Source organism: Cinclus cinclus, chromosome 8 (genome assembly GCF_963662255.1).
Source record: "Cinclus cinclus chromosome 8, bCinCin1.1, whole genome shotgun sequence".
NCBI classification, from domain to species: domain Eukaryota; kingdom Metazoa; phylum Chordata; class Aves; order Passeriformes; family Cinclidae; genus Cinclus; species Cinclus cinclus.
This window is the reverse complement of record NC_085053.1, coordinates 275,424-301,735: the sequence shown is the minus strand read 5'-3', so window position 1 is coordinate 301,735 and position 26,312 is coordinate 275,424. Positions and strand designations below refer to the sequence as shown.

Genomic DNA, 26,312 nt, shown 5'->3' with positions numbered 1-26,312 from the left:
AGGCAACCTATACATCTGCCCTTTTGTTTTACCTCTAGTCTTCAAAAAATCTATCACTTCCCACAGGAACCTCAGAAGCATCTCACAATAAGGCCACCTAAGGGAATTTCAAAGTCTGCTATAGATTTTAGGGTGTGACTTTCCCACAATTTTGCTCTTTTTGGATGTCACTCTCTCTTTGCAATGGTTCATTGGTTTTAAGTAACAAAATATTCACTGCTAATATGTTTTGATCAAAACATCCTGAGCCCAAATGCAGGCATACCTCCCTTCAGATGTGCAAGTGATATGATTTCTTACATTAAAAAAATGGCAACACAAGGTTTCAGAACATATTTACCTCCAGCTGACCACTGCATGGAAATTAGGGATCCCACAGTTAGCTAATCTGGGGGAAAAGAGTGGTTTATTGCTGAACTATAAGCTAGCATAGATATTAACACAAAAAATTACTTATTTCTGTAAGAAATTGCAGGGATTGAAAAAAAGCACATATATTGGAAGCTGCTGTTATTAAGGACTGAGCAGAACAGCAATCCAGTCATGTTTGTGGAGCTGCCATTTAGTGACACCTCTATAAAAGGAAGAAAATGTGTATGGAGGAATGAAATCTGAAGAAATGGTCTGTATATCCCACATTATGGGTCTTCTAGAGAGCATTGCGCAATCAAACCTTCACACCACCTTGATACAGCCTAGGATTTTAATTGCAGTGTGAGCATTTTTTCTGCTGGGGGGGGAAACAACCCATAAAGAGTAATTCCTTCCAAATTTGCAATTACATTTATCTTCACTGTGTAAATCCAGTGCTGATGCAAACCACCTGGCTCAGGCACAACAGTTACACTCGCATTCTCAGCTACTGTCCTGGCCAGGAAAAAACAGATTTCTTCTTGCTTTATCTACTTTATTAAACATCAAACATGTCAGGAAGTTAACCCTGCCACATTCCTACAGTCACTGAGTGCTGCAGAGACATGAGCACAACATGACCTTCCAGCCCCCTCTGACAGCAGAGCCTCACCATCCAGCTCAACACCTTGCTCATTCCCGGGGAAGATGCCCCAGAACTTCAGAGCACTGTGGTAAAATATTTCCCACCCACCTCCCTGTGCTACCAAGCCTTTCAGCACTAACAGGAGTTTCATGCATTCCACCACCTCGCTGCCATGCAGACACAAGTGCATTTCCCCCAGCTTCAGAAAGATGACTGGTTCTAGCAATTCTCAGTCTCTTAACTGAGTGGGAACGCTTGAAATGCAGATCGGATGGACAAATCAGTCCCTTACTACCTGCAAGATGATTTTTCTGCCTGATAGTCAAAAATCGCAATACAAATCCTAAATACACTAAGAAAGGATCTACCTTAACATCATCCATATCAAAGCAAAATTATCAGCTGCACTTCTCTTCCTGACAGAAACAACATTTGCAGTAAGTGCAAATACTTCAGAAGTCATTTCAGCTTTAGCAAATTTCCTAATATTAAAAATGCAAACATTGTTTTCTGAAAATTTATCATAGTCAGAAACAAAGTATTCCTCCATATTTATCCCATTCCTTTAGTTTGACTGGGATTTTGAGGACAAATGGAGACACTGCTGACTGGGATCCTACTGAACTATTATGCCTTTCTGAAAAAGTAAATGGCTCCATCTAAAGGGTCATTTTGTTCCAAAGCCAAGTTAAATATAAAGGTATGTGCAAGTATTTATTTTTATTCTCATTTCTTCCACAGATTTCTTTATAAGGTGTGTGGGAAGTGATGTAGCTTTTCCCCGCTGCTCTCTGGCTCCTGTGCCCTACCGATCACAGTTCACACAAGAGGGGTTTCTGATTAGCACTTCAGCTAATCAAGGAGACAGAACAAGCTCTTCACCAGACCTGGGAGACAAGGGCTCACTCTGTAATGAGGGAGACTGCAGCTGGACACATCTAAGGGTCAGGATGACAAGGCATGGAATGTACAGCAGGATTTCCTGAGAATTTTGAGCACTAAAGCAGCTTCAAGTCATAGCTGCTGAAATTAGCACAGGTATGAGCAAGCAGATAAGCTCTCCAAGTCTGATGGTTTTTCTAAAGGATTCTAAACACAGTTCTTAATCTCTGCAGGTATAAATGGAGCAGACAAACTGCTGTATGCTGCACTGATTAAAAAAAGTGCCAGACCAGGAGAAAATGAGATGTACAAGACCTAGCTCTTATTGCCAGAAGGATTCTAAAAGAGGAACCACTATACAGATACATCTTCCCCTAAAGCAGGAGGAGAATAAAGGACAGATTTCAGCTTTCAAGCTCAAGGCTTTAGAACACCACACTGGCAGTTATTAATGAATCAAATGAAAACCTCAGGACACTAAACTTGCCAGGTAAAGAGGGACTTCTGAACAGCTTACCTCAATGGACCATAATTCAACATTATAAAGGCCAGTATCACCATCACACACAGCGTCCTTCTCTTTGGAGATGATACTCTGAGCTTCTGGTTCTAGACAGAGAAAACAGAAGACACCAAGCAAAAGAGGGGCACACATATGCAGGGGTATGTCAGAAGCCAAGTACACCAAATTACACTTGATTTTTAGATTTGTATTTGCCTAATTATGTGTGAATACATTCCTGAACTACTTAAAAACAAAACTTTGGTTTACGTATTATCTTCAGCTTGTATCCAGTGATATATTCAGAAGCACCATGAAGTAAAGAATTAAAAGTCTACCAGAGAATGTGTCAACTGTTCTGACCTAGAGTTGGTGAAAGTCATGCTTGGAATGGGATGCTGAGCTAGAAACCCACAAAGGTCTTCCAGGCAACATTTCCCCAACTCTGTTCTAGCACCTTCCACCTGAACAACTGTTTTCATATAAAATCAAATTTTCATCACAAGCTCTTACCTCTAATACCATGTCATCCAGCTGCCTCTTCAGCGTGCTGTTTTCTTTCTTGAGTTTCTCATTCTCCAGCAGAGCTGCCTCCAGCCTGGCCTCCAGTCCCAACATGTACTCCTTCTTTTTCTTGCGTGACTGAAAGGCTGACTCGCGGTTTTTGATCATGCGCTGCTGCCGCCTCAAGACATTGACCTGAACATACAATACACAGGCTGTTAACAACCCGTTCGTTAAAACAGCCTCCATTCCACACAGAATTTCTGCCTCTCTGCTTTGTCAAATGTCTGCACAGACAGCTTCCCACTCTCTCCTTCAAATGAGCTGGAATGGTCAGCGCAGAGGCACCTTGGGATCATGGTACACCTAAGGAAAGAACAGGTCCTGCACTGGCTCAGTTTTCCTTTGTATTCCCAACATTCTATATGCAGGGGTCATCAAACATAGACTCAAATTAGACTTGACCCATCAAAGCACAAAGTCAGAAAATATCTATCTTTAGGTCTGCAAGAATGTCTTTCACCTTGACTTCTTCCTGCATGATTTCACAGACTAGTCAGTCATCTGCTTCCCTAAAAGGAAATTTCTAGGTTTTCCAGTCTGTTCTGTATGGAAGTCACTTCCACACTGATTACACCTGCTTCTGTATCTTTTCTACCTATGATACAGAGTTTTTGAGATTTTGACTAGTGTTGCTGAACTCAGACTGCGCACACTACATGCATCAAGTACTTCCACGGCAGTTTAAATGCAGTCTCTGGGTGCATCTACACTAACAGCTTAATTCAGATCAGGAGTGTGGCTTGGGTTCACATTTCCTGACTGTCCTACTAAATGTGCTTTGCTTCACAGAACAGTCCCTGAGAGCCTACAAACTGGATTCTTGTTGGACAAAGCTCCACCAGCAAACATACTCCAGGAGAGCACATAATTTGCTCTAACCACCAGCAGGCATTCAGTCTGCAAGACCAGACTGGGACAGCTCAAAGCAACCCCTCCCCATCCTCCAACAGTCCTGACGACTGATTTTTTTCCCAAGCAGGAACACTCCATCATCTTTTACCACTAACTCATTTTGTGGTTTGCACTGAGTGGGATGACCCAGACCAAAACCATCTTGCTGCTGACAAGGATAACAATAAGGGATACTGCAGAACTATACAAAACTACATGAAATCCTAAGTTTAAACACTAGTCTACTGATTTCCTTTCCCTGACAGATTAGCAACTCTCTTTTCATTAGGAACAGAAGACTTCCATCACATTTTTAAGCTGCAATTAGATGTTGCCTTAATGACAATTACACTGACAGATAACTGAATGATCCATGTTACAGGATACCTGCCCTGGATATCCTTCAGTACGTACCACCACAGGCACTGGTGTAACGTGTATCTCTCAGAGCAGGAGCACTGAAGAAAAAAGATGAGAACTATTCCAGAAGTATTATTGTAGGGAAGTGGTATAATCACAGAATAGTAATATTAACTAACTCAGATTTTTGAGTCTGGCTACGTAAAAAACCTTAATCACAGCTTTTTAATTCTCCCCTTGTATCTACCTGGACACAGACAGTATGTTGCTCTAGGGCACTGGTGTCTTCAACAAAAAGTGTCCACAAGCTGTTTGAAGACAACATTCTTCTTCACGATACTGTGGTTTGGTGACAAAGATGAAGAAAACGTGTTACAGTGCATTAACATTCTGGGCTGCCTCCATGTTGGTCCAATTGCTTTTAATAAAGATCATTTATTGTATGTCTAGTCTGTTGACACCAACAAAAGTCTGTGGAAGTGAAGCTGTTTGTACTTCAGATTCTTTCTTTAGCAGAGAGAAGGAAAATATTTTAACATATTTGCATTAACACTAAGCTTTGTCTCGAATCTTTTTAAGTACTACAATATTTAAGATAAAAGAATCTTCTGCAGACGTATAAAAACTGGACCAAAAAAAAAAAAGATTCAGGCTAGCCAAGAACTGCAGTGTACAGAATACACCAGTCTGGGGCCAGGATCACTTGAACAGTTCAGAGATGAAAAAACAAGGAATGAGCTCATGCAGCAGCTTTGGCTCAAGTTGTGTGCTATTCCAAACAAGGAGTTATGTTCCCCTTCTTAAAAAGAGGTTTTGCATAATGGACTCAGAGAAGATGAAACTGTTTACATCAATTCTTGTCTGCAGACCTGCCCAAGACTATTCATAACTGGACAGGTTTTAATTATATGTCTGGAACCTTTAGCAAATCTACATGCTTCCCTGAAGAAAATACGGTGTTAGAGCACCAGTGCAGCGACTCTACACTAATAGTACATCCCAAGGTACATCTGTCACTGTTTCAGACACTGCCACCTACATTTTATGTGTTATTTATCCAGATTGCTCTACTTTACTCAAAGTTCTCCAAATGCTGTGAGGAACAACAGCTCTCCCCAGCCTGATTCTAGGTACTCTGTGCAGTATCTGCATTTCAGTCTATGCTACACCAACTATATTTTTAAAGTTTGCTTAAATGAAATCCAGTACTTGCATCCTCAAGTTATTTTGCTTTGATTTACAATCCTTAAACAGCTTAAGGTGCTCCCTGGTCAGCCCTGTGGGTCTTACCTGGCTTTTCCTGGGGAATATGACAACTGCACACCCAATCCCACCTAAATGTGCTGCAGGAAATGGAAAGAGCAGTGTGAGTGAAATGCTGCAGGAATGCTGAACGTGGAAGCAGTGCAGCAATCAGCATTACAGAGCTGGCCCAGAACCAAGGTAAACCTGCCCCCCGCTTGAGCACTTTGATACTCAGGAAGGAGAGGAACTAATTTATAGTGTCAGTCTGCTTCAGCAACATTGCTTTGCACAAGCGCTGAACCAAGATTAGAGGTAGCAAATGCCTCTGCTAACTTCTTTTGCAGCCTCCAACTTTTAAAGCTGTATTGTATTGATGTTCCACACAAGACAGCAACTTCTGGTTCTAAAGAAACACAGACCACAGAGGGAGAAGATTGCCCTTAAAAACAATCAGCAATCAGTGAGGCAACTTCTGCTTTCTAACTTTGAAAACCACACCACCACTAGCAGAGACACACACAAAAATGCTGTAAATATGGAGAACCAGCAGGTTCATCACAAACCCTTGCTTCAAACAGTGCTAACCAGATTCAGATTGTCCTCTATCTCCAGAAGTTTTACAAAGAGTCATGCACTTTACAAATAAACACTGCTACCTCCATTTACTTCCAAAGAAAACCCAAATTACGGGCAAAATTGAACCTCCTGTCCAACACAAGCTGTACTTCTAGAAGCAGGAATGTCTCTCATACTCCACAGATTTTTTTGTACACTTGCTGGGAAAGTTAACAAAGAGTTGAAAGTACAAACCATTCAATGTAGCATTATCTGGCTTCTTACCTCAGCTTATGAAAGCTGCTGTCTTTGAAGACACATCTCTGATTGCAGGAATACAAAACATATGCAATTTTTTTTGTTCCTATGGAAGTTCTGGGTTTTCTTGTCTCTAACTCAACAGAACACAACTTTCTTAATGCGTTTATGTTACACAAATGTTACACTATGTACAGCACAGAAAGGAGGATTCTTCAACAGAAATCCACACTCATGCTGAAGTTACTTTGCATAATTAATCACTTCTAGACTTTCAGCATTCTGGCACTTCCCATGGCTAGCAGGCTGCACACGTGTGCCACTAGGACAAACAGGGCCTCACGCCTACAGCCTGCCATCAGCCCATTCTGGTGTAATCCACAGGCAGTCTGAGTGTTAAACTAACAGTTTATCCCTCCTAAGCCCAAAAGAAAGTCCTGCAGTGCTTCTTTTTATCCTGCAACATCTGCTTAGATTAGCAAACAATAACCCGTGCTGCAGAGCTCAAATGACAGCTCCATCTGTGCAGCCCTGAGCACCACATACGAAGTCCAAGGCAGCCAGGGGATGTTTTAACCCTGCTAGCCCCAGCTGAATCCCAAAGTACTTCTTCACAATATGTGCCAAAGAGCAGCTGCAACTGTTTTTTTCACGTTGTAACCAACACAGGTGAGATGTGCAACATTTCACAAGTCATAAAACTGCTTCCCTAAAAGGCTTTGGGTAGAAATCCCCACACAACCACCCTCAGAAACAAACCTGTTTGTTACCCCAGCTACACATTTGACTCCTGATGCCATAGATATGCATATAGAGTATGATGACAATAAGGGTGCTTTGTCAATTAAGCCTTACATTCAGACAATGGCAAGGTGCCATGGTACCCCTGCTTACAGGGAGTCACAAATCCAGTGACTGCAGGTCACTGATTTGTGGTCTCTTGAGTTAACTTTCCATGACAAGGAATTAATCACTAATGCAGCACACTTAACTGCTCTTCCTGCTGACAGACCTTTGCTTGCTTCTTGCACATTGAATATCAAGTTTCCACTGCACTCTGGCTGCTGAACTATTTGTAGCACAGTATTTTCATTATAAAATGCAGCCCACACACAAATATGATTAGTAAGGAAAAGTTACCATCAAACCTGAATGGCAATCCCAGACATTAGGAAACCATACAACAAGATCCCTCCAAAGAAGCTAAAGGAATAAGCTTCCCACTGCTTTTGTGAAACAGTGACCTGCACTGCTAATATGCATGTGCTTATACAGCAAAATTCCACGTGTTTCCACCCTTACACTGAGATGTGATAGGATCCTCAGCTCACAAATGTGCTTGGAACTGGGGAATGACAGAGTTTTGAAGTCACCAACAAGAAGCTTTGGTCCCTTCCACAAGCATGTCTTCTTTGGACAACTAAATGCAATCAAAGCAGCTCCAAATTACCAGGAGTTAAATCAAGTTAACACCCAGCTCGCTAGCTGGTTAAGATGTCAAGGCTGAGGGGGAAAAAAAACCCACACATATCTCAAAAGCTACTGGTTACACCTACTGCTTACTGTGAGCTACTGTAGAAAAACTTAATTTATTTGCACTGTCATTGTTGAAAGCTTAACCCTCTTCTACTCACTCATGACCAAAAGGGAGCCTAAAGAGATTAGGATCATATGGAACTCAGTAACTGAAGTCTCTAAAAATCATAAGCAAAATCTGGAGAGATAAACGGGTACGGAAAAAGAATGAAGCACTGAAATGCCAATTTCAGTGAGGCAATTCATCTGCTTCGAAAGAAATATCTTTATTATATGGATTAGAAAAGCGATTTAACACTAATCAAAAATCAGATATATCAAATCTTCCTGTATGTAAGAGAGGGCCAGCCACTGAGAGCTTGCACTTGAGAAGACAAGTGACAGAAAGTATCTACCAGCACTATCTTCTGCCACTACGCTTGCTCACCTGCTCTGCAGCTCCAGGCAGGCCAGCAGATATTTAGCTGTTCCTCCCTGCTCTGTGCCAAGCTGGTAAATTCCCTGTTTACAGCTAGAACTCATGTTACGAGTTTTCTCAAGGCTCTGAAGGGACCATTAGGCCCCACACGCTGAAGAAGTGACTGAAGAAGTGCACAAGGCCTGTTTAGCAGCTGTCAGAGTCAGAACTTACATCCAGCCCCGTGGCTGGGGCACTGCTCTGGAGCAGGGGCTTTGTCACCGGGACTTTGCCGCTGCTGGAGCCGCTCCCAGCAGCTGCAGACAGCGCCTTCACCACCTGGTTCTGGAGAGCTGGGGCCCCTCCAGCCACTGCAATGACTGGCTGGGAGGCAGGAAGCACCCCAGAAGCCTGGAGCTGTACCACAGCAGGCTGGGGCAGCACCACGGATGGACCTGGAACACAAAAGCAGCAGCACTCAGCACAGATGACATGAAATGGATTCATACGTCACCACTCTGCAGGGGTACGCTGCTATCCTCTCCTGCCCTGCACAACTGATCTCAAATCCATCAAAACATTCCACAGAACAGGGATGGAAGAAATTGTTCCAAACCTCACAGGACTCTCAATTCATCTTGCAAACCAAAACAACAGATATTAAAGGAATATGATAAACCAAGCTCTGTCCCAAAAACTCTTCAAAGTTAATAAAATTCAACACTTGTTATACACAGTACTCAGTATTGCTAATACTTGAAGCACTCTGAACAACCTTTTCAAAGAATTTAGCCAACTTACCTCAATCCTCCTTCTCCCTTTTGTCTAGCCAACTTACCTCAATCTTCCTTCTCCCTTTTGTGTATAACTACTTTATTGCTGCATTCAATGGAAAACTTAATACACAGAATTGACTCATTCCACACAGATCAACTCAAACTAGCAGAGAGACGGAAGATGAACAGAAAAGAACAATGCAAGTTACACTTTCAAAACTTACACTGAAGCTTCAATTCACACTAAAACTATTTTTTTATCATTTTAGTGTCTTATGCAAGAAAGTTTATATGCAAGCTGAATAGAGCTCAAAGAAAAGTTGGCAGAAAAAATGAGGTAATTTTAAAAGGGTTTGAAATGGAATTAAGAACACTCACTTCCAAGAAATTTCAGTCCAATAACTACATTTAACTCAAGCAGGTGCTTGAGTAATATTTTGTTTTCTGAAAACACATTAATGTCTCTCTAATCCTTTGTAACAGGATGGCCTCGCCAGCTTTCAAAAAGAGTACATTCCAGCAGAATATTCCAACCAAAATGCACCACAACAGATTACAGCATTTATCCAGCCTTCTGGAAGGTGGAAAGTGAACTGATTTACCTAGTGCCAAAATCTTATGTATGACATTTGTTTGTCTGGATTTGTTTTTGCATATACAATCTTGAAAACATCATTACTTAGTATGACCCAGTTTAAAAATCTTTAATGATGGATTTGAGACTAATTATTTTTTTTTTGTAACATATAAAAGAGACGATGCTCTAAGACCATGCTTTCTCCTTCAAGTTTTTATAAAAGGGGCTGTGAAAATCGAATTTCTCATGCTTCTTTGAAAATAATGGCATATTTCAAATTGGTGGTTTCTACTTGTCATATGCAGGGGATTTAGACTGATGAAAAAAGATCCTTATGGTTTTTGTTATGGAAGCTGCACAAGAGAATTTTTAAACATACCATCAGTTAAAGGAAAACATGGACATACTTTCTCAAAAGTACTTCCTCCAAGATGTCTCACAGAAACTACTGTCATGACTTTTCTTCAGGGAAAAGAAAAAGCTGATTTTCAGAATACTAGACTTCTATCCCCTGCATTCCTTACTCCATATGGTACTTTATTAGTTGGAGCATCAGAAGGAACAAGAATTAGGTCACGCTGACTGTGCTGACCTGTGTTTTAAGCAGTCTAGCAATCTTAGGCATGTTATAACAAATCTGCATCTCCAGATTTGGCTGAACCCCTGAGGGAAGAGAAATCACTAATAGAGACAAATTTTTCCCAACTGCAATAATTTGTAGATACATGGCCTTAAGAATCTGTCTCCTTTTACTTCCGTGCCTCAGTGCCTGTGCAATCAACTGCAAGGGATTGTGGCCATCAGCTGGTGAAAGGAGCAACAGCAGCTCGCAATTCCTGCAAGGCAAGCAGTGTCCCTGCAGCCCAGGCTGCAGAGTGAAACGGCGCTTTGGATCCAGGAATGAAAGCTTGAGCTACTTCAAAAATCGCTAACGGGGTAACTGTAGGAATGAAGAATTATCACAGGGCAGGAAGTCATTTTCCTGTTGTTAACATCAGCAATTTGTCTAACATCTGACACAGCTCTCAATTTTTAGTAGATTTCATTCTATTTAATGCTGTTTAGTGAGCTAAAAAGCCATAAACTCATGCTCCCACCATCCTGTGGGAGAGTTTCATGTGGGTTAAAAAAAGAAAAAAAAAATAAAAAGCTTGTATCACTTCTCCCAAGCTTTCCAGCTTCCTTCAAGCCTCCTTCCAGCCCTCCTAACTGATCCTGCTGGATCTTCCTTTGGTTATGACAGAACAGCACTGTAATCACCTCGTGCAGCACCTGACATTGCAAGAGGAGCAAAGTAAAGCATCCCTACAGATCCTTCCAAATCAGCAGTTTTGTCCCCACAGCTGCCAGCACTGAGCACAGCTTCTGTCTTCCATTCCAAGTAATGGAATTATACAATCCATTCCTCCATTCTACACCATGCCCATATGAGTGCTGTTTATCATGAGACAATATGAGAGGAGTAACGCCATCTTCTCAGCCTGAAGTTTTTCCAGCAATGCATGTAGGACCCTCCTTTTGGCTCCTATTCTTCCTCTTTCATACACCAAAACTAACTTCATTCTATCAGCCATCCCAAACAGACAATGCTACCACCAAGACCTGACCCAGTCAAGACAATTCCCCTACCTTTAGGAGGTGCTGGCTGGATGTTAACAACTGGCTGATTCTTTGGCAGTGGCACAAGCGTGGGAAGAGTCTGAATAATGATGGTTTTAGCTGGGATGCCTATGTTAGCCTGAGCTTCAGGCACAGCAGGCAAAAGGGGCTTGGGTTGTAGCAAAGGCCTGGACACTGTCTGACCACACTTCTTCAGGCTCCTGGCAGAATTATTTCCTAGAAAAGGAAAAAACAGTCAGAATTGGACCAAGAGGCATAAAATACATAATTCATTCAATAATGAAGTAGCTTTTAATGTGGGGTTTTTTACCCATCTATAATATTTGTTAACAATAAACACATCTGATCAAAAATCCAAGTCATAACTGATGTGTCTGTTAGTTAATTTAGATGCAAGACAGCACACATTATCTATAGCATGAAAATAACTTTGTCTCTCATACCAGATCGATAAGAGATGCTCACAGCAGGTTTCTTCGCTCCATCTCCTTCAGGGGATGCAGGGCTTCTGCAGCTCTTGCTGTAGAGAGAGATGGGAGACATCTGGGAACTGCAGCTGAAGTCCACATCATCCTGCAGACAGAAAGCACAGGAGATCAATGCTTCAGAAACTCAGAGCAGTATCTCTAGCAGTTCAGAGTATATCTGCTTTTCAACACATCTGTGTTGCTGCTGCAGTCAACAGGAGAAAGGTTTTACTCTGCAATTTGATTCTGGCCAATGCCAGGTACCACTAAAATAAACCAACAAGTACTTCTCCCCATCAGCAGAGCAATGGGAGGCAGAGGCCAACACCTGCTAGACCCAGAAGCCTTTAGAAGGAGTTTGGCTACAAGGCTAATGAACATAGTTGAGAAAAGAGAGCTGAACATGCTCTTATTCAAATGGGTCACAGAGAAGAGGTAAGAAAACACCACTAAGGTTTTTTTTGCAAGGGCTGGGAAAATAAGCTGTTTCCTCTTATGTCATGAATTTGGTCAGAGGAGTAAATCACAGGGCTTTTTGTTAGTCAGAACTGTGTTCCATGGGGAGTTTTGCATACAGGCACATTCTGCACTGGAGAGTCCACAGATGGTGGTGAAGGGACCGAGCAGCTTGAAGTGGCTGGTGATAAAGGTTCTGTCTTCACATTTGCATCTGCAAGAGGCAGGTAAAGAAATTTCACTCCACAAGCTTTTAGAAATGGGAAAAGTAAAGAACACGCTGTCCTACACCAGATATTTAATTCCCAAAGCAAGGCACAGCAGAAAACGCAGGGAGATTGAAGGTATTAAACAGCTTGGCTTGGAGGGCAGCCCTTGCCAGCTGTACCCATCCTACAAAACACAGACTAATTCTCATCACAGAGCAAAACAGAGCCATAGGGCACCAAACAGTTCCACATGAGTTTTAAGAGCTCACCCTTGTGAGGCAGGAGGGGAAGAGCAACACCTGCAAAAAACAGAAGGTTAATTACCTGCATAGGCATGACCTGTTATATTCCAAAGGTCCGAGTCCCAAGACATCAAATCCAAATCAAATTGTAAGTTATAGAGATCATTTTCCTGAAATGACAGTTCAGCAAAAAAGACAAAAAGAAAGATACTTTGACACCATCAGCCATTAAGTTCACATTCTTACACCTTCAGACAACAAAACAAGGTAACCATCCATCACTTTAGGTGCCTTAAGGTCTGCAGAGATGAAAGTCCTTAAAGGAGAAATTCTCAACTGAAACACACAAAACAGGGCTTCTTTTAAACTCACACCTGTAGGAAGGGGCAGGTCAGATTAAGACCATCACTAATTATTATACTCTTATTTGCAATTTGTAAAGCAAAGGTTCTAAGTTCAGTCATTGAACCACATCACACAAAACACAAGTCTTAGGAACCTGATGCCATCCTCTCCTTCATCTGCCTGGAAAAATTAATTTCATACTCTTCCATCTCAAAGCACTTTACAAACAAAAGCTTCACCAGGGACAGTTTACCAGCAGAAAAACAGACACAAGATTGATTTGCCCAAGACCTGATTAACGGTATGTGCTAGGTCTCCCTATACCTGAATACACTGATGCCAACATCTAAAGCCAAGGACACCAGTTTCCTTTTCCAACAAAAATAGGCTAAAATCACTCCACACATATTATTTATCATATGGCCTTTAAAACAACAGTTGGGGTTTTTCTCCATTTATTCTGCTTGTGCATCTCTAAGTCTCAGTTTTCTATGTAAATGTGGCCCTTTATGTGCACTTACATGAAGAATACAAACATGACCTATCCTGCTTATACAAATACACAACAAAGATTTTCCTAAAACCTATACTGCAATTATACTTTCCCTCATACTCTCAACTTGCCTTGTGAAGGAAGGTTCAAAAAGCCTGCAAACTACATACATAATGGTACTTAAAATGAGAATGTAAAGAAAGCTCATCAGAGCACGTTTAAAGGAAGAACGACCAAAAAAACACAATGTGAGCTGTGCATTAAGAGCCTTCATCCAGGCAAGTAATGCTGACCTGCTGATGGGGAATAATACCTTTCCCTTGTACTATCAGTGCCTGGTTCTACACCTGTAGGAGACCTCTTAGAACCTGGGGTTTCCATGGGATGGTAACCCATGGGATGATAACCCAGGCTTCTGCTGGAGGTGGATTAGGACACGGTGAGCAGAGACTCAGCAGGGGAAGAATATGGAGAGGAGAATACATGGGGGAAATACCCTGGGAGAGAAAAAGCAATACGGCAAGTGGCCAGTGAAAAAGACAGAGGTTAATGCATAAGGCTGCAAGCAAAGGTTTTTGGAGAAAATCCTACATTAAAGACGAAAACAAGAAGGAATCTAACAAGCAAAGGCATAAAGAAGAAGCTGGGTGGATGCAGGTCCAACACACCCACCCTCCTCTCAGGCAGCCCCGAGGCAGCACTCCCCCAGCAGTGCCCTGCAGGGCTCACCTTCCCCGGGGCAGTGACCCCGCCGATCCCCCTCCAGGGCACCTGGCACCCTCACGCTGCTCTGCCCTCTCCCCCTCCAGGGCACCTGGCACCCTCACGCTGCTCTGCCCTCTCCCCCTCCAGGGCACCTGGCACCCTCACGCTGCTCTGCCCTCTCCCCCTCCAGGGCACCTGGCACCCTCACGCTGCTCTGCCCTCTCCCCCTCCAGGGCACCTGACACCCTCACCCTTCTCCCTGCTCTGCCCGCTCCGCTCCGCAGCCGTGTCCCGCCGTGTTTCAGCGGGGCCAAGGCCGGCCGGCCGCGCTCTCCTGCCGGGCTGCTCGGGGCTCTCCCCGCCGGCAGAGTCAGCCCGGCCCCCGCCATCCCCCCTACTCACGTCGGGCTCGTCCTTGGGGGCCGCAGCGCCCAGCAGATCGTTCAGCTCCTCGCCCAGCACCGCCTCTGCGGAAAGATAAGGGGCTCAGCGCCGGCCCGGCCCCGCCCGGGAGCTCCTCGCCGGCCCGGCCCGGCCCCGGCCCCACAAAGCCGCGCTCACCCCAGTCCAGGCCGCCCCCTGGGGTGGGCAGCAGCCCCGTCGGCTCCCACTCGGGCTCGGCCGCCGCCATGGCTTCCCGTTCCTCCCGCAACACACACGTCTGCTTCCGACACGGGCGGGCCCGCCCTGTACGGCGGCCGCCGGCGGACATGCGGCGCAGGCAGCGCGGCTCACACGACGGCGCTCCGACCTCCGCAGGGAAGCACCGCTTCAGTTCGTCTGGAACAGCCCCCTGAGACCAGCGAGTCCGACCATGACCCTTGTCACCCACACATGGCACTGGGGGCTGTGTCTAGTCCTTAAACACCCCCAGGGGAGCCCCCAATTCCAGTGTCCAGTCACCCTTTCTGTGCAGAAATTCTTCTTCTGTCCAACCTAAACATGCCCTGGCACAGCTTAAGGCTACGTCTTCTTGTCCTATCACAAATATCCTGGCAGAACAAGCCAAACCACACCTGGCTCCAACCTCCTTTCAAGCAATGACAAGGTCACCCCTGAGCCCCCTTTTCTCCAGGCTGAACAACCCCAGCTCCCTCAGCTGCTCCTCACAGGATTTGTGCTCCAAACCCTTCACCAGCCTCACTGCCTTCTCTAGATGTGCTCCAGCACCTCAAAGCCCTTCCTGAAAGGAGGGGCCCCAAACCGGACATGGCACTCAAGGTGTGGCGTCACCAGTGCCAAGTGCAGGGGAAGAATCACTTCCCTAGCTCTGCTGGACACATTATTTAATGAAGACTTCCCCCCCTGCCCCAGGCACACAGGAGGCATCAGTTAGTTTATGGTGTTTATTTGGATCCTGCTGACATAAGCTCATAGGTGGAAGCATGAGCGAAAGCAGCCACTGGGGAGTGTCCAAATTCCTAGTGGGACAATGTCCAAGGGCTGGGTAGCAGGCTCTTGGCCCCTGGTGGGTCTCCAGCTGCTCCCCTTCCCAGGGGAATGCTGCACACATGGTGTGGTGGCAGTGTCCAGGGCAGCACTGGTTCAGGATACAGCCACAGGCATGGAGCCCCTCTGTGCTCCAGCAGCAGCTCCTGCCGGGCCTGCAGCCCTGGGCCACATGGTGGGTTTCAGTCTCAGCCAGGCTGGAAGTACAGGAGAGATGGAGCTTCAGTCCATCTCCATCCCACTTCAGTCCCAAGGAGTGTCCCCATCCAGGAGCACCCCAGCCAGGAGGAGGATGGCACCCGGGTGAATTTGGAACAAGGTGTTGTGAGGGTCTCACCCATCCCTCACCTCACAGGTTGGCATCATATGCTGTGTTGGTGAAGGTGCCCGGTGCTCCCAGGTCACTGGAAAGCAAACACAATGGAGAGTGTCACCCTGTGTGTGAAGGGCAGGGGTCAGCACAGCCCTGTCGGCCCCAGAGATGCTCCCATACAAAAACAGCCTCACACAGGCACGTCTGGGTGTCGGCAGGGTGAGCACAGGGCAGTCACAGTGCAGAGCCACCCTCCTGCAGAGCACAGCTCTCACCTGGTGGGTTTCAGGAGCTTCCTCTTCTCCTCTGATAACAGTGTTGAAATGACCATGGGGATAAAGCACATAGAAAAGAAAGAACCAGATCTGTTCAGTGAAGGTCATGAGAAGCTGCAGTATGTGAAATTGAGCGCTGTTTAGCAAGCATGGGGTGGGGCTGCCTTAACAAGCATTTGCTGCCTTCTTCAGAGTGGTAATGTTTATCTGGTTCTGCCCTCCAAACCTGGCTGCTGACACTTTCAGCTGGACAAGCTGCCAAGGACCCAAGCAACTCAGCAGATGAAACATGTGAATGGAGGCAGTCACACTGTTACTCTTGAGATCACCCCAGCCTCCCCTGGGACCATCATGGCCTTGCCTGAGAGCCTCCTGGCCCAAAGCTAGGGTGGGCTGCAGGAAGCATTTCTGTACCTCTGTCACTGAGCCTCTTGGCAAGGAGGGCAATGAGCCCCCCAGAGAGCACAACACCAGCTACTGCCAGGGCTGAGCCGCTGCTGTAAGCCAGGACTTGCTTTAGGAAGGCACCATCCTCTGAAACAAAGCCCCAGAGCCACACATTAAAAGTTGGCAGGACTTTGCAGCCCCTGGGAGTCCCCTCCACCACATTCAGGATGCGCTTGGAAGAGAGCTGGAAGCTCTGAAGTGCTGGAGGAGCTTGGGGATCCCAATGTACCTGCACACATGGGGGCATCCGTGCTCCAGCTCCCCGTAGCCTTGCAGAGGAGCAGCACTGCTCCCATCCGAACAAACCCCTCCTCGCAGGAAAAGGTGCACGTGGAGTTGTAGGTGAAGTTCCCGTACACATGAGAGCAGCTTAGCTGGCCTCTGCTAGGGGGGTCCAGCTCTGGGCAGCTGATGGCTGGGGATAAAACATAGCAGAAGCATACAGAGGACATAGGGATGGGGACATGTGGGCTGACAAGCCACAGGATAAACTGATATAGCTCAGGGTACAGCGAGGGAGAGCACTCCGCTACAACAGAGCCCTCCCAGACACGTGTGAGATCACAGGATTTACCTTTGCAATGTGTGGGGTCCCCTGTCCATGTCCCCATGGCTGTGCACTCAAGGCTCTCTGACCCCACCAGTGCAAACCCTGTCTGGCAGGAGAAGGCACACGTGGAGCCAAAGGTGAAGTCGCCATGGAGGTGGGAGCAGTTGATCTCTCCCTGGGCTGGAGCACTGAGCACTGGGCAGGTGATGGCTGCAGGGACAGAGAAACATTTTCTAGCTGAAATGTGGGTACCACAAGGCTAGACTGTTGAAACAAGAGGATCAAGAGGGTCCTCTAGGGAACATCCCATGTGCAACACACAGCCTGTGACACTTTGAGCAGCAGCAATACCTTCACATTGTGGGGTGTCCCCAGTCCATGTCCCCATGGCTGTGCACTCAAGGCTCTCTGACCCCACCAGTGCAAACCCTGTCTGGCAGGAGAAGGCACACATGGAGCCAAAGGTGAAGTTGCCATGGAGGTGGGAGCAGTTCATCTCTCCCTGGGCTGGAGCACTGAGCACTGGGCAGGTGATGGCTGCAGGGATAGAGAAACCCTTTGAGCAGGAGTCTGGGGACTACAAGGCTAAATTATTGGAACGAAAGGACCAAGACACTGGAGAACATTGCAGGGTGAACCAGAGGTCTGTGACACTTTGAGCAGCAGCAATACCTTCACAATGTGGGGTGTCCCCAGTCCAGGTCCCCATGGCTGTGCACTCACGACTCTGCAGCCCCACCAGTGCAAACCCTGTCTGGCAGGAGAAGGCACACGTGGAGCCAAAGGTGAAGTCGCCATGGAGGTGGGAGCAGTTCATCTCTCCCTGGGCTGGAGCACTGAGCACTGGGCAGGTGATGGCTGCAGAGTGAAGAGGTACACATCGAACAGCAGCTTGGGAACTGGGAGACTAAAATTAGTGGACCAAGGAGCTGGGGAACACCACAGTTTCACCCCAAAGCTAGTGACAGCCAGCACTCCAGCAGCAGCAATACCTTCACAGTGAGGGGTGTCGCCTGTCCATGTCCCCATGGTTGTGCACTCACGGCTCTCTGACCCCACCAGTGCAAACCCTGTCTGGCAGGAGAAGGCACACGTGGAGCCAAAGGTGAAGTCCCCACGGAGGTGGGAGCATTTCATCTCTCCCTGGGCTGGAGCTCTGAGCACTGGGCAGGTGATGGCTGCAGGGACAGAGAAACATTTTCTAGCTGAAACGTGGGTACCACAAGGCTAGACTGTTGAAACAAGAGGATCAAGAGGGTCCTCTAGGGAACATCCCATGTGCAACACACAGCCTGTGACACTTTGAGCAGCAGCAATACCTTCACATTGTGGGGTGTCCCCAGTCCATGTCCCCATGGCTGTGCACTCACGGCTCTCTGACCCCACCAGTGCAAACCCTGTCTGGCAGGAGAAGGCACACGTGGAGCCAAAGGTGAAGTTGCCATGGAGGTGGGAGCAGTTCATCTCTCCCTGGGCTGGAGCACTGAGCACTGGGCAGGTGATGGCTGCAGAGTGAAGAGGTACACATCGAACAGCAGCTTGGGAACTGGGAGACTAAAATTAGTGGACCAAGGAGCTGGGGAACACCACAGTTTCACCCCAAAGCTAGTGACAGCCAGCACTCCAGCAGCAGCAATACCTTCACAGTGAGGGGTGTCACCTGTCCATGTCCCCATGGCTGTGCACTCACGGCTCTCTGACCCCACCAGTGCAAACCCTGTCTGGCAGGAGAAGGCACACATGGAGCCAAAGGTGAAGTCCCCACGGAGGTGGGAGCAGTTCATCTCTCCCTGGGCTGGAGCTCTGAGCACTGGGCAGGTGATGGCTGCAGGGATAGAGAAACATTTTCTAGCTGAAATGTGGGTACCACAAGGCTAGACTGTTGAAACAAGAGGATCAAGAGGGTCCTCTAGGGAACATCCCATGTGCAACACACAGCCTGTGACACTTTGAGCAGCAGCAATACCTTCACATTGTGGGGTGTCCCCAGTCCATGTCCCCATGGCTGTGCACTCAAGGCTCTCTGACCCCACCAGTGCAAACCCTGTCTGGCAGGAGAAGGCACACGTGGAGCCAAAGGTGAAGTTGCCATGGAGGTGGGAGCAGTTGATCTCTCCCTGGGCTGGAGCACTGAGCACTGGGCAGGTGATGGCTGCAGGGATAGAGAAACCCTTTGAGCAGGAGTCTGGGGACTACAAGGCTAAATTATTGGAACGAAAGGACCAAGACACTGGAGAACATTGCAGGGTGAACCAGAGGTCTGTGACACTTTGAGCAGCAGCAATACCTTCACAATGTGGGGTGTCCCCAGTCCAGGTCCCCATGGCTGTGCACTCAAGGCTCTGCAGCCCCACCAGTGCAAACCCTGTCTGGCAGGAGAAGGCACATGTGGAGCCAAAGGTGAAGTCGCCATGGAGGTGGGAGCAGTTGATCTCTCCCTTGGCTGGAGCACTGAGCATTGAGCAGGAGATGGCTGCAATGGGAGAGCAGATCTCAGAGATGGGATAGATGAGGTTAAATCTAATGATTCAGGCTGAACAGAAATCAAATCTTGCCCAGACTCACCTCTTCAAAATCAGAGTTGGTACAATTTTTGTGCCCTTCAAGTGATTTCCTCAGGGGGACACAGTTGCTGCTCTGCCAGAGACCTGTTTATCCCTTTCACTACCCTGGGCCAAAGCCCCTGGGAGGAAGGACCATAGCTTCTGCAGTCACCTTCATCTCCCTCTTTTTCCTGGAGCAGAGACTAGCCTCTGTCCTTGTCACAGTGGCAGGAAGATGGCTTTGGGACTGTAAAGCACTGCAGTGGCTAAAGAGATTGTTTACCAGCCTGCCCAGCTGTGCCCAGGGTGTGTTTTGCTGCATGCCAGGGCAATACCCAAGGTTTTCTGGGGTGAGTGGCTCTGCTGCCTGTGGGACCACCAAAGCTGAGTGGCAGCAGGACATCAACATCACCCAGCCCAGCTGAGACAGCCTATATTCGCTCCATCTTCTGCTTCCAGACTGTCACCAAGCACTTTCCTGGACAGAATTTTCCTTTCATAGCTATTTTACAGGCAATTCTGGCTTCCCAGAGTCCCAGAGGTGCCTGTTGGTGAACACGCTGTGCCGGTGGGAGCAGCTGGCCCAGCCCTTTGGGGCCAGCCAGCAATAGGCACATAGTGGCTGCAGGCAGGCATGGGGCAGAATTTGGGCAGGGCAGGCAGCCTTGCCTTGTCCCTCACAGTCCTTGCAGCACCCCAGCCTTGCTTGCAGCCTTGCCCTGCTCATTTCTGGAGTGAGCCCACCTGGCAATGCTTGCTAACACCACTTTGTTATCAGCACAGGCAACCAACTGACTCATCTGATTGTTTGCAATAAAACAAAAATCAATCATATTGCAGCCGACAGGAAAAAAAACAAGAAGCTGGGAAAGCAAGTGCTTGGGAGCCTAAAAAGCCTGGAGCACACAGGCTCAGCCCAGCTTGCCTGTGGGGATTTTCACAAAATTGGGAGCCAGCTCCTGCCCTTGCCCCTGCTGGGGACACAGGTTACAGAACAGTCACATCTCATCTCCGTGCCTGTTCCCCTTAACTGCAGACAGTTTTGCTGGTCTCAGCTACCTAAGGTCCTGGGCTGGACCACAGGCCCACCCTGCACAGCCAGCAGCAGCAGCACTAACTTCAAGGCAGGCTTCTTTTAAAAAGAATATATATACCAAGATGCTGCCCACTCCCATTCCATCCCAATACAGAGGGTTCTCAGTTGTGTCCCCTGTCTGCTCCAGTCCTCGACTCACCCATCCTTGTGCAAGGCTGCAGATGTACCACACAGCAGCACAGGAAAGGTGGAGCAAGGCTCTTGCACCCCCATAAAAGCCCAGCAGTTCTCTCAGATGCCTGGTGCCTGGCTGCAAACCTTCAATCCACTGACAGGAAGACTTTCTCTGCCCCTGCAGCATAACATACCACAGCTTTCTCTCCTTTGTGGTTTCCTGCCTCACTCTGTCCCTCCCAGCCTATTTGTAAGCTCATTTCATTAGTCCCTATGGCTGTTCAAGGTGGACACCCCTATCAGGGTACACCCTTCCCCTGGCTGTAGGACAGCAGCCCCTCTTTTCTCTTTCCCAAGATGCCAAACGCCCCCCCAAGTCAGATCAGGGAAGGCTAGGGGAGAGAGACAATGCCACAGGGCTGACAGAGGAGCCAGGACACCATCCTGACCCCGCACTTGGTGCACACAGGGTGCTGATACCTGAGTGGGATTCAGGACACTGTGACAGCCAGGCAGAACAGGAACTCGCTGCTCACAGCTGTTCTGCCCAGCACAGCCTCCTCAGGGAATCCTGCCCCATGTGCAGCACCAGGAGATGCTTCCACAATAGGTAAGGTCACAGCAGCACTTGCCTGAACAGCATTGGGCACACAGGGCTGGTCCCCCCAAAGCATCATGCTGCATCCCTGAGACCCCCAGCCCCTGGCAGGCCTTACCTGTGCAGGTGGGTATATTTGCTGACCACTCCTGGGAAGGCAGACACCGCAGCACACCTGCCCCTCGCTGCTCAAAGCCCTTGCGGCACCCAAACTCGCAGGTGGAGTTGTAGCTGAAGTCTCCGTAGGGATGGCTGCAGTTCATGGGCACTCCCTTGGGCTCCAGCTTGGCACACTGCACAACTGGGAGAGACACAGTGCCACAGCCCGTCAGGAGCAACAGAACCCTGCTGTGTCACCAGGGTTTGGACTTTGCAGCAGGGAGGGAGGGCTGGGGATGGCTGTCTCACCATCCGTGCACTCGGGGCCGTAGAAGCCGGGGTAGCACTCGCAGCGGTAGCTCCCAATGGTCTCCACACACTCGCCATGATGGCTGCACGGGATGGGCTGGCAGGAGGCTGCGCACACAGGGGACCCAGGAGGTGGCCATCAGGAGCTGCTGGCCACTCTGCCGAGCTCCCCAGCCCAACCTGCCCAGCTCTGGGCCTCAGTCCCCCCACTCACCCCGGTAGCACAGCGCCTTTTTCTTGCGGCTGCAGGGCTCATCGTTCCACTTGCCAGCCTGCTGTGCCCGCTGGATGTAGATCTCCACGCAGTCCTGGTTGGAGCGGCGGTTGTTGGGCTCCCCCAGGGCCCAGTTCTCTGCCTCCTTGGTCAGAGCCTTCCGCGTGCCCACCCAGGTCCAGACGCCGCCCAGCTTGCGGATGCCGATCCAGTAGTAGTGCCTGTGGTAGGGCAGGCTCCTGTTGAGGTACTGGATCTCCTGCTGGTTCTGGATGGCCACCAGGTCAGTGAAGAAGGTCTGGCAGTAATTCCTGGCCTGCTCCCAGGTGTAGTCCCCTTGGTCACTGTAGTGGTACGTCCAGGCGCCCACCTCCACCCACAGCACCATGCCTATGGAAGAGGATGAAGTCTGGGATTGAGGCAGAGAGCACAGGAGCTGAGTCAGGGATGGGATCCCTCGAGACATGAGGGTGGACTAAGCCTGACATCGTGGCCAAGAGATGCCAGTGACAGGTGACGGGATTGGATGAAGGGACGAGTGGGGGGTGAGAATGGGACTCTGTGGGTGGATCAGGCATGGCAGAAGGAGCTGAGGACAGAGGGGGATGTCGCAGGGATGAGGAAGGTGGAGGGGACAGGATGAGTGAATGCTGAGATGAGGCAGCATGGAATGGGGCAAGGAGAGCACAGGAGGCAGAAGAGCCCCAAGCAGTAATGCCAACGTCCAGCACAAGGATTGAAAGCTCAGCCCCGTGGCCCTGTTCTCCTGCTCACAAAGCTTCCCAAAGGGGAAAGCCCCATTTCAAGATGGTTCCACAAACATGGCTCCTTCCTTGAGTACAGATGTGTACGCTTCAGTTTTCTTGCTTTACCCTGCTACATGAGAGTCAGATTGGAGCAAGGCAGAGCAGCCAGTATGCCCTCACCCAAAAAAGTACTTGGGCCCCAACCTGCTCATCTGAGACAGATGGTCTAGAGTCTTGTAAAACTCAGTGTTGCAAAACAAGTCCTTTCAAAAACAAGCTCACATCATGGTCATGCTCACCAGGCAGGGCAAAGCCAGAATGTAACTGGAACCCACGCCCAGAAGTGAAGGGCACTTTGCTGAAACCCTGCTCTTATTTACAGTATTTCACACCACAACTTTATGCAATCAAAGGGTTGTAGCCACAGAAAGAAGCTTCCTCCATTCTCCCTAAAAGCAGCTATCTCCACAACTGCAGAAAGCGGTGTGGGGATATCTCCATCTGTGCAGAAAGTGAGATAGGGATCAAAGTCAAACAAGCAGCCTGGCTTACACTGTATCTCAGGAGAGCTTTATCACTCCCCAGTTATTCAAGGATCTGGGCATTGCAGATTAGATGCAAATACACTCCTTTTAAAGTCTAATTAGGGCTGTACTTTGGTCCATTGCTATACATTTTTGTAAATAATTCCCCATAATTTGTCTGTTTTTTCTTGTCAAAGAGCAAACTATTCTCTTTGTTCAACAGAACTGAAGCTGAGGAAAATGTGGTTCCCTGTTTACCTTTTGGGAATTCGGGGCTGCAGAACAGGAACCCAGGCTGGGTGTCTGCCCCATCCTCAGCTCCCACCATCCTCCTCCTGGCCCCTGCTGCTCCCCAGGATGGCACAGCCTGCTACCCTCACACAGCCCATCCCCAAACTGAGAAGGGCCAAAGTTTGCCATCTGCTCCATGTTCATCCTCCACATCCTCCTCCTACTTCTTTCCTCCAACTCCACCAGTTACACCCTCTGTATGACACAGCTCATCTCCCTGTCTCATGCTACCTCTCCCTGCCCCACCTGGTGCTGAGCCCCCACATGGGTGCTGTTTTCCTGTGTTTTGACCCCATGGCTCCTGTGGCAGCCCCGATACCTCTTCCCAGGGTCCTCAGCACCCTTGACACCTCAGTTGAGGTGCCTTTGCCTTTTTGTTTTCTCTCAGAGCCAAATCTCAGCCTCCTCCTGACACTTCTGCACTTACATCATGTCAGTTCCTTAGCTCAGTCACTAAGGCTCTTAGGAAAATAATTCAGCTCACAGAGGATTTCCAGGCACCAGTAGGTTTTGCTCTGTGCAATGCCAGCTTGTGAAGGAAATATCCTACAGGCAGCAAAACCAAATTAGTTTTTATAGTCCTGATGTCAATTAGCAGCTCCAGATCTGTGTGGTGCTGCCCCAGCTGTGCTATGAACCCTCACACCTGCGGGTCCTGTGACTCCATCCATGCCCAGCTCCTCAGCACGAGCACAGGTATAGGAGTGGAGCTGCCCTGCCTTTCCCTGGTTCACAGCACAGGGCACCAACTGCAGCTGGGGAACCAAACATCCTGCAGGCACCTCAGCTGTGGTCTGACCCCCGGGGGAGCACGGTGTGCCCAGAGGGAGCTGGCACAAGCAGGGGCAGCCTCCTCCCAGCCCAGAGGGATCCAGCCCTGGGGCTTGTGACTGATGAGCCCCCAAAATAACAATTCTACATTTCTCCAGTTTCCCAGACCCACAGACTTCTTGGCAGCAGGGTCATGCTGGTCTTACTGAGCGGGTGATGGGTGCTTACCCCATGTGATGGCAGCGATGCCCAGGTAGGTGCCAGGAGAGCCCAGAGTCCGTGTCCTCCCAGCAGATCGCAGTCGCACAGCAGTGCCCTGACAGCGAGGGAGATGTGAGTGTGCACATCCCAAAGGGTTCACACGAGCACCCACAGTGCTGCCAGGCAGTCCTGGCTCACACAAGGGCAGCGGCTTGTGATTCTGGCACACGGACACAGACACACAGGGTGCTCCCAGCCAGGTATGGCTCTGCTGCAGGAAGGACCCCTTCAGCTCCCCCACTTTGGGCACTTCACTCCTGGGGAGCCCCTGAGTCCTGTGCCCCCCGAGCTCCTTCCTGCCCAGCCAGGGCTGGCATCCCTCTGCAGCAGCAGTGCCCTGTGTGCCCGGCAGTGAGCCTGGGGTCGCTGGGGCAGGTGTGTCCCACAGTCCCCAGCTGTGGTTCCTGCCAGTGCCTGCCCACAGCCCTGCCCTCCCCTAATCCCCTTGTCTAGGCAGACTCTCAGTCATCCCGAGTAAAGGAGCAGGACTCACCATGTTGGTAAGGTCAGCTGTCCTTCGGTGGGCAGTGCTGCTCACGCTTCCTCTGAGAGTGCAGCACATTGCTCCCTAGCCTCTTCCCCTCCCACCCCAGCCCCGCTGCCAGCCCATATCCTGCCCACACCCCTGCCTCCCTCACCACAGGGCTCTCTTCTTGGAGCCCAGGGCTGCAGGGAAGCAGTGGGGTCAGCATTGGCCACAGTCCCCATGGACCTACCTTGGCACAGCCACATGGCATGGGAGTTGGCTGCATTCCCCACTGCTGTGGAGACATGAGAGCCACAGGAGATGACCCACAATGAGCCAGGTTTGCCCAAGCACCCCAGAAGGAGGAGAAGGGCCCCCTGAAAAATGTTCAGCCCCAGTGCACAGTGCCAAGAGCACCGAGACATCTGTGACCCACCGTGTCCATGTGGCAGTGCCTACACTTGTGGAGGATGGAGGAGGCTGAGGTGAGATGAAGTCCCTCGTGGGCTGCATGCAAGCGTGGCTCACAACCTCCCAGCTCCCATGCCAGATGCTCTCCTTGGCATGCAGGTGCTTTACTCTGGCTGTGAATCTTCATATACCAGTTATAAACAGTTACTTACACAATGTATTTTCCTGTCTTTACCTCTACATCTTTGCGAGAAAGGTCCAGGAATATGCCAAAGGAACTTCCCCCTGACTTACTAACATCCTCTACTTCCACCAGTGTTTCAGGAACATGTATAATTGTGTCCACCACCCTTGGATCATTATAATCATTATAATCATTATAAATCTTTTCTTATCCTGTCCTACTCGAAAGTAGAATTGCCTTGGCTGGGTTTTCTGCAGAAATGACTCTGCTGACTTCCAGCTAAAGCCAAACAGCCATGCAGGTCACATGTATTTTCCAGTTCCAAAGAAATTGATGTCGCTCCACCAGGACTCATTTTAGACAAAAGGAGGAACCCATTCCACAAGAACCATAACCCACTACAATTAGTTTACTGTTGGCCAGTATAAATGGACCTTGTTTCCTGTCTCTGGACATCTTCCTTGGAAAATGTTTTAATGCAGTTGTCTCTTTTTATGGAATTGCTGAGTATGTACATCCAGTAATTCAGGAGCACTTGCTTTCTAGCAGTTCCTCAGCCCCAAGAGCTCAG

General features: G+C 48.6%; 2 protein-coding genes across 5 annotated transcripts in view; both read right to left on the bottom strand.

Annotated features, from left to right (window-relative positions):
• ATF6 (activating transcription factor 6) overlaps window positions 1-14,768 on the bottom strand; it is a 71,244-nt gene extending 56,476 nt beyond the window's left edge. For all 3 annotated transcript variants that reach the window (XM_062497328.1, XM_062497329.1, XM_062497330.1), the window contains exons 1-9: window positions 14,642-14,768; window positions 14,483-14,547; window positions 12,620-12,707; window positions 12,206-12,300; window positions 11,607-11,736; window positions 11,173-11,379; window positions 8,425-8,645; window positions 2,895-3,080; window positions 2,397-2,488 (exon numbers count right to left, since the gene is read on the bottom strand). In XM_062497328.1, coding sequence (XP_062353312.1) covers window positions 2,397-2,488; window positions 2,895-3,080; window positions 8,425-8,645; window positions 11,173-11,379; window positions 11,607-11,736; window positions 12,206-12,300; window positions 12,620-12,707; window positions 14,483-14,547; window positions 14,642-14,711 — 1,154 coding nt within the window. In that variant the 5' untranslated portion in view covers window positions 14,712-14,768. The remainder of the gene's footprint in view (window positions 1-2,396; window positions 2,489-2,894; window positions 3,081-8,424; window positions 8,646-11,172; window positions 11,380-11,606; window positions 11,737-12,205; window positions 12,301-12,619; window positions 12,708-14,482; window positions 14,548-14,641) is intronic.
• Window positions 14,769-15,428: 660 nt separating this feature from the next.
• On the bottom strand, window positions 15,429-25,204 carry LOC134046804 (P-selectin-like). 2 transcript variants are annotated; one of them, XM_062497577.1, is made up of 18 exons: window positions 25,174-25,204; window positions 24,648-24,735; window positions 22,088-22,477; window positions 21,874-21,981; window positions 21,584-21,766; window positions 19,402-19,587; window positions 19,081-19,266; window positions 18,754-18,939; window positions 18,434-18,619; window positions 18,107-18,292; window positions 17,787-17,972; window positions 17,466-17,651; window positions 17,139-17,324; window positions 16,794-16,979; window positions 16,532-16,651; window positions 16,118-16,148; window positions 15,878-15,933; window positions 15,429-15,726 (listed from the first exon to the last, which is right to left on the bottom strand). In XM_062497577.1, exons 1-17 carry the CDS (start codon window positions 25,174-25,176, stop codon window positions 15,879-15,881), a joined length of 2,652 nt encoding a protein of 883 aa, XP_062353561.1. In that variant the 5' UTR covers window positions 25,177-25,204; the 3' UTR covers window positions 15,429-15,726; window position 15,878. The 2 variants fall into 2 exon arrangements, with proteins under 2 accessions (XP_062353561.1, XP_062353562.1); XM_062497578.1 differs by lacking the exon at window positions 18,434-18,619.
• Window positions 25,205-26,312: the final 1,108 nt, after the last annotated feature.

What these genes read in the sequence shown, in the direction of transcription:
- LOC134046804 (XM_062497577.1), bottom strand. An exon ending in GGACACCCCACATTGTGAAG is followed by an intron (nt 19,267 to 19,401) that starts GTATTGCTGCTG and finishes CTATCCCTGCAG; the next exon opens with CCATCACCTGCCCAGTGCTC. An exon ending in GGACACCCCACAATGTGAAG is followed by an intron (nt 18,293 to 18,433) that starts GTATTGCTGCTG and finishes CTGTCCCTGCAG; the next exon opens with CCATCACCTGCCCAGTGCTC.